Source organism: Nansenia antarctica (genome assembly GCF_963989245.1).
Source record: "Nansenia antarctica genome assembly, chromosome: 1".
Taxonomy (NCBI): domain Eukaryota; kingdom Metazoa; phylum Chordata; class Actinopteri; order Argentiniformes; family Microstomatidae; genus Nansenia; species Nansenia antarctica.
This window is the reverse complement of record NC_137674.1, coordinates 36519113-36525112: the sequence shown is the minus strand read 5'-3', so window position 1 is coordinate 36525112 and position 6000 is coordinate 36519113. Positions and strand designations below refer to the sequence as shown.

General features: G+C 53.6%; 1 protein-coding gene across 1 annotated transcript in view; it reads left to right on the top strand.

Moving 5' to 3' along the window:
* The window catches only part of LOC308171069 (protein jagged-2-like), a gene marked incomplete at both ends in the record, with an annotated part of 42975 nt that overhangs the window by 16105 nt on the left and 20870 nt on the right, over positions 1-6000 (top strand). Inside the window, 4 exon segments of the mRNA XM_080545941.1 lie at positions 2014-2118; positions 2121-2234; positions 2237-2266; positions 3056-3116. Coding sequence (XP_080402067.1) covers positions 2014-2118; positions 2121-2234; positions 2237-2266; positions 3056-3116 — 310 coding nt within the window.

Below are 6000 nucleotides of genomic sequence, written 5' to 3'. Positions count from 1 at the left end.
GACCTTCTTCGGTCAACTGCTTGATGTGGATGGAAGCCCCCCTCATTGTTTGTGTAACACCCCGCCTGTCCCCCCCCGCCTGTCCCCCCCCCCCCACCGCCCCGCCTGCTCTCCCTAGTAACAGCGGCCCTCTCTCTCTGAGTGTCTCCTTCAGCGCTCTGAGAGAGAGGAGACCAATGATTGGTCTGTATTTTTATATCTAATTGCTGAAAATGAACGGAGAGTGCGTGCTTGAGTTTTCAGGTGGGGGTTGTGATGACTGGGAAATCTGTGGCAGTAGGCTATGTCTAAACTGAAAGAAAAAAAAACAGAGAGAGAATCAGGACAGGAGGCGAAGAGTGAAATCATTTTAGAATGTTGTTTTCTCCAGTTATGTACTTTGGACCTCGGCCAAGGGAGGCCCTGACGACGACTTGACTTTATAAAAGTGAAATTGGGCAGAAACACTCTCTCTCTCTCTCTCTCTCTGGTCTCTCTCTCCTCTCTGTCCTCTCTCTCTCTCTCTGCCTCTGTCTCTCCCCTATCTCTCTCTCTCTCTCCCCTATCTCTCTCTCTGTCTCTCTCTCTCTCACTCTGGCTCTCTCTCTTGCTCTGTCTCTCTCTCTCTCTCCCTCTCTCTCTCTCTCTCTCTCTCTCTCTCTCTCTCTCTCTCTCTCTCTCTCTCTCTCTCTCTCTCTCTCTCTCTCTCGAGGTCGACTTGACTCTCTCTCTCGCTAAGAAGGACACCGTCCTCCTGACTACCTGTCCAAAAACAGCACACCGTCAAACTTAGGGAAGGGGGACGGACGTTGTGCTGCCCCCCCCCCCCCCCCCCCCCCCCCCCCCCCCCTCCCTCCTCAGGAGAGGCAGCCAAGCCTGTCGGGTCCGTGGTGTTTCTGTTCCTTGAGAAAGAGCTAAAGGCCCTTCCTATGTCGCCCTTCCTTGTCGGTTCCCGTCCCATATTATTTCCCGCCTGGCTCCGAAGGAGAAGGAGTCGGGAGCTGGGTTTCTGAGAGAGGGGGGAGAGAGGGAGGGAGAGAGGGAGGGAGAGAGGGAGAGGGAGGGAGGGTGAGGGAGGGAGAGAGAAGGAGAGAGAAGGAGAGAGGGGAGAGGGGAGGGAGAGGGGGGAGAGGGAGGGAGGGAGAGAAAGGAGAGAGGGAGAGGAGGGAGGGAGGGAGAGAGGGAGAGAGAGGGAGGGAGGGGGAGAGGGAGGAGGGAGGGAGAGGGACAAAAAAGCATTTCACAAAGCAGGAAAACTTGAAAAAGCATTTCGGTTATCAAGCTTGTGCAGTCTCCGGCCCTCACCCTCTGTTTGTGTTTCAGTTTATTTTCCCTTCTCCTTTTTTTTTTTTCTTCTTTCTTTCTTTCATGCCGTTGGAAACGGAGTGGCTTTTGACCTCGAGGCGCCCTCTCTGATCCCCAGTAGCAGATAAACACCGCTGACCTCTCTGGAGTCTCTCCCTGTTTAACGCCCAGGAGGTTGTTGGTTCCAACCCTTTTTAAGTAGAGACCTACTAGTTCTGACCTTGAGTGAGCCTCTTAACAACAACAGTTATAGCTGCTTACGTACGCTAGGTCGTGACGCAATCAGTGTAGTAGTGAGTTCGACAGGTGATGACGGGAAGGTGATGAGTTCAAACCCCTACCTGGGGAACACCACCACCACTAGTGTGCCCTTGAGTAAGGCCCCCTTAGCCCCTAAATTACTCCAGGGAGACTATAGTAATCCCTGTAATCTCTCTAATTGTAACTCACTTTGGATTAAATGCATCTGGCAGTGGTCTGGGGTGGTCCAGTGGTCTAGCACCGCAGTCTACAGTGCACACATTATGCCCATGTCGGCATGGGTTCGAATACGGCCCATGCCCTCTCTCCCTTCTTCTCCTTACTTTCCTGTCTGTCTTCACTGTGTCTGTCCAATAAATTTAAAATATGAGTGGGACTGCCCCACTCAGAAAAAATAACTTAAATTACACGATCGAACACGTCTGACGTTGTTGGTTTCTCCTCCCTCCTTCCTCCCTCCATCCTTAGATGAGGACCTCCTGATCGAGCGTAACGTCCGTAAGGGGATGATCAACCCCGGGGACGACCGGCAGACCATCCAGCACAACGGCCCCACGGCCAGCCTGGAGTACAGCATCGCGTGCGCTGCAACGAAAACTACTACGGCAGCAAGTGCAACAAGCAGTGCCGGCCGCGCGACGACTACTTCGGCCACTACCTCTGCGACCAGCTCGGCAACCGAGGCTGCATGGAGGCTGGATGGGCCCCGACTGTAAGACTGGTGAGTCTGGAGGGAGGGGAGAGTGCACCTCACACACTGTTCATACACACATTCTACTGATAGGGTAGTGGTGGTCTAGGGCAGTGGTTCTCAAACCTCTCCCCAGCCACTCTACATATCTGATCTGTTCCACCACCAGCACACCTGATTCAGTACAAAGCAATTATGATTTGTAGTTGATTAGTTGAATCAGGTGTGGTGGTGGTGGAACAGATCAGATATGTGGAGTGGCTGGGGGTCCCCGAGGAGAGGTTTGAGAACCACTGGTCTAGTGGATAGTGAGTTGGACTGGTGATCATCGGAAGGTTGTGAGTTCACTCCCCCCGCTTGAAACACCACCACTAGTGTGCCCTCAGTTACTCCAGGGGGAATGTCCCTGTAATTCGTAATTGTAAATCGCTTTGGATTAAAAGCGTCTGGCTAAATGTCGAATTCTAAACTCTACATTCAACTGATAGCCCACGTTATCCAATGATAGAAGCCTATAGATAGATACTATACCTGTAGATATTTACACATGGGGAACACCACCACTAGTGTGTAAAAGCGTCTGGCTAAATGACAAATTCTAAATTCAAATACATTCAACTGAACCCATGTTATATCCAATGATAGCCTATAGATAGATAGTTTACCTATAGATATTTATATATCCATCTCCTCCTGATCGATATACGTAACCAGAGGAATGGATGGATGTCGAACCTCGATGTCGACTACAGGCATGCAACAACCGTTCCATCTGAGCCATGTGATATTCACTCTCCCCCCCCTCCTCTTGTTCCACAGCCATCTGCAAGCAAGGTTGCAACCTGCTGCACGGGGGCTGCAGCTCCCCAGGAGAATGCACGTGAGTCTGGCGCGTCAACCCCCCCCCCCCCCCCCCCCGTCAACCCCCCCTGCTAACCCCCCCCCCCCCGCTCTCCTTTGTGCTGCGCCCCGGCGTGTGTTTATGTAACGGCCGGTTCCTCTTTGTGTCACCTTTGTTTAATGAGGGTGACAGCCATGCCACGGGGGACAGGTCGGTAGCATACCAGACACGAGCCCTAAAACCCCTCACACCCCCCCCCCTCACCCCCTCTCCCTCTCCTCTCTCTCTCTCTCTCTCTCTCTATGGACCATAGTCCCTACACCCTACCACCCCTTCGCACCCCCCCACCTCTCTTTCTCTCTCTATGGACCATAGTCCTACCCCCCCACCCTCTCTCTCTATGGACCATAGTCCTACCCCCCCCACCCTCTCTCTCTATGGACCATATTCCTACCCCCCACCCCTCCTCTCTCTCTCTCTCTCTCTCTCTCTTTCCTCTCTCTCTCTCTCTCTCTCCTCTCTCTCTCTCTCTCTATGGACCATAGTCCTACCCCCCCCACCCCTCCTCTCTCTCTATGGAGCCCTATCCTACCCCACCCCTCACCCCCCCTCCCTCTCTCTCTATGGAGCCCAGTCCTACCCCCCCCCCCCATTCCCAGTCTGATCCAGGAGTCATTGTTCTCCTTCCTGTTGCAGAGCTGGCCGGGCCGCAGCGGCCTGTTATTCACACAGCGTTTCCTCCCCTCCCCCCCTCCCTCCTCCAGTGGTGTGTCAGGGCCCCCCCCTCTCTGCCCACCGCCGTCTGACCGCCCCCCCCCCCTCCCACCATCACCTCTTCCTATCCTGGGCCTGTTTTGTCTAGCTTGGCACTGCCCTGCCCCTCCCACCACCAAGCAGCCCTAGTCACGGACGCTAGTGTTACATTTTACATTTTTCATTTTTGGCATTTAGCAGACGCCTTATTCCAAAGCGACTTACAATCAATACATTTGAATACTAAGCATGTGAATCATCAGTCCACCATTCGTAGCAGGAAGAGTAATCTAGCTCAGGCCCGGGGCCATTGATAGAAGGAAAAACCTTCTCCTATCACCTTCTTCTAAAACCAATAAAAAATTGTTACACTGGAGAAACAGAGAAACAGTACAAGGGGGGCAATAGAAGTTCTTAGGGACACAGTAGAGGGGAAAGCGGGTGTCTTTAGGAGACGTAGTGGTGGGGGGCAGAAGACGTCTCAGGAGGAGCAGTTAAGGTGTAACCTTAACTGCTAGTGTTCATCGTGGTCGTCTGAAAAGAGAGTGAGGGTGAGTCTCTGACTGGCAGACAGGGGTGGTTATGTAGCATATTCATCCTGAGTGGCTGACAGACAGTGAGAGTGATTTATCTCCCCCTGATCTCATATTATAGAAGAGGCGTTAATAAATCATTGTAAATCGCTGGAGGAATGGAAAAAAAATACACAAGAACAAAGTTTAGAAGAATGTGCCTCGACATGTGATCTGTTCAGCTCAACCCCCGGGTTTTGCCCCAACCAGGGAAGAACAGAACACATCACATCATCCCTTCTCTCCTGGAGGGAGCGAAAAAACCCTCTCCTCCGAGGAAAAAACATGTGTCTTGCTATCTCGTTTCCCTACAGCACAGCGAAGCACATTCACAACCTACACTCCCCCCATGTGACACTAACACCAAACATGTATCCTGGCAACCAGGAGAACGAACCGGTGCCAAGTCTTTCGGTTTATTTCGGATAATCTTTCTGTAAATATAATTTGACGTCTACGTCGTCTCCTGTGGAGGCTGTCAGAGATATGCAGAAGGACGAGCCCCCCTTCTGTGATGGAGAGATCTGGGCGGAAGGAGGGAGGGAGGGTGGAGGGGGAGGGAGGGTGTGGTTTCAGAGGTCTATTTCCACTGCGCTGGGCTGGTTGGGGATATTTCCAGTGTGCGCCCGGCTAGACCGAGCTCTCTCTCTCTCCTCTCCTCTCTCTCTCTCCTCTCTCCTGTCCTCTCCTCTCTCTCTCCCCTCTCCTCTCTCTCTCTCCTCTCACCTCCCTCCTCTCTCTCTCTCTCTCCTCCCTCCTCTCTCTCTCTCTCCCCTCTCCTCTCTCTCTCTCCTCTCACCTCCCTCCTCTCTCTCTCTCTCTCCTCTCCTCTCTCTCTCTCCTCTCTCCTGTCCTCTCCTCTCTCTCTCCCCTCTCCTCTCTCTCCCCTCTCCTCTCTCTCCTCTCTCTCTCCCCTCTCCTCTCTCTCTCCTCTCTCCTCTCTCTCTCCTCTCTCCTCCCTCCTCTCTCTCTCTCTCTCTCCTCCCTCCTCTCTCTCTCTCTCCTCTCTCCTCTCTACTCTCTCTCTCCTCTCTCCTCTCTACTCTCTCTCTCTCTCTTTCTCTCTCTCTCATCTCTCCTCTCTCTCCTCTCCTCTCTCTCTCTCATCTCTCCTCTCTCTCTCCTCTCCCTCTCTCTCTCTCTCTCTCTCTCTCTCTCTCTCTCTCTCTCTCTCTCTCTCTCTCCTCCGTGGCCCCTGGTGATGGGTTTGTCCTGCTGTGGTGGGGAGGTCTCTGGGTTATGCCACCCCTGCCTGTGGTCTGTCCCGTGGTCTGTCCCTTCTCTGCTCCCACACTGCGGTTGCACACAGGCCTCTCTCTCTCCACGCTACTGCTGCCCTGCCTGCCCCTGCCTCTGCCTCTGTCTCTGTCTCTGTCTCTGCCTCTGCCTCTGCCTCTGTCTCTGCCTCTGCCTCTGTCTCTGCCTCTGCCTGCCTCTGCCTCTGCCTCTGTCTCTGCCTCTGTCTCTGCCTCTGCCTGCCTCTGCCTCTGCCTCTGCCTGCCTCTGTCTCTGCCTCTGCCTCTGTCTCTGTCTCTGCCTCTGCCTCTGCCTGCCTCTGCCTCTGCCTGCCTCTGTCTCTGCCTGCCTCTGTCTCTGCC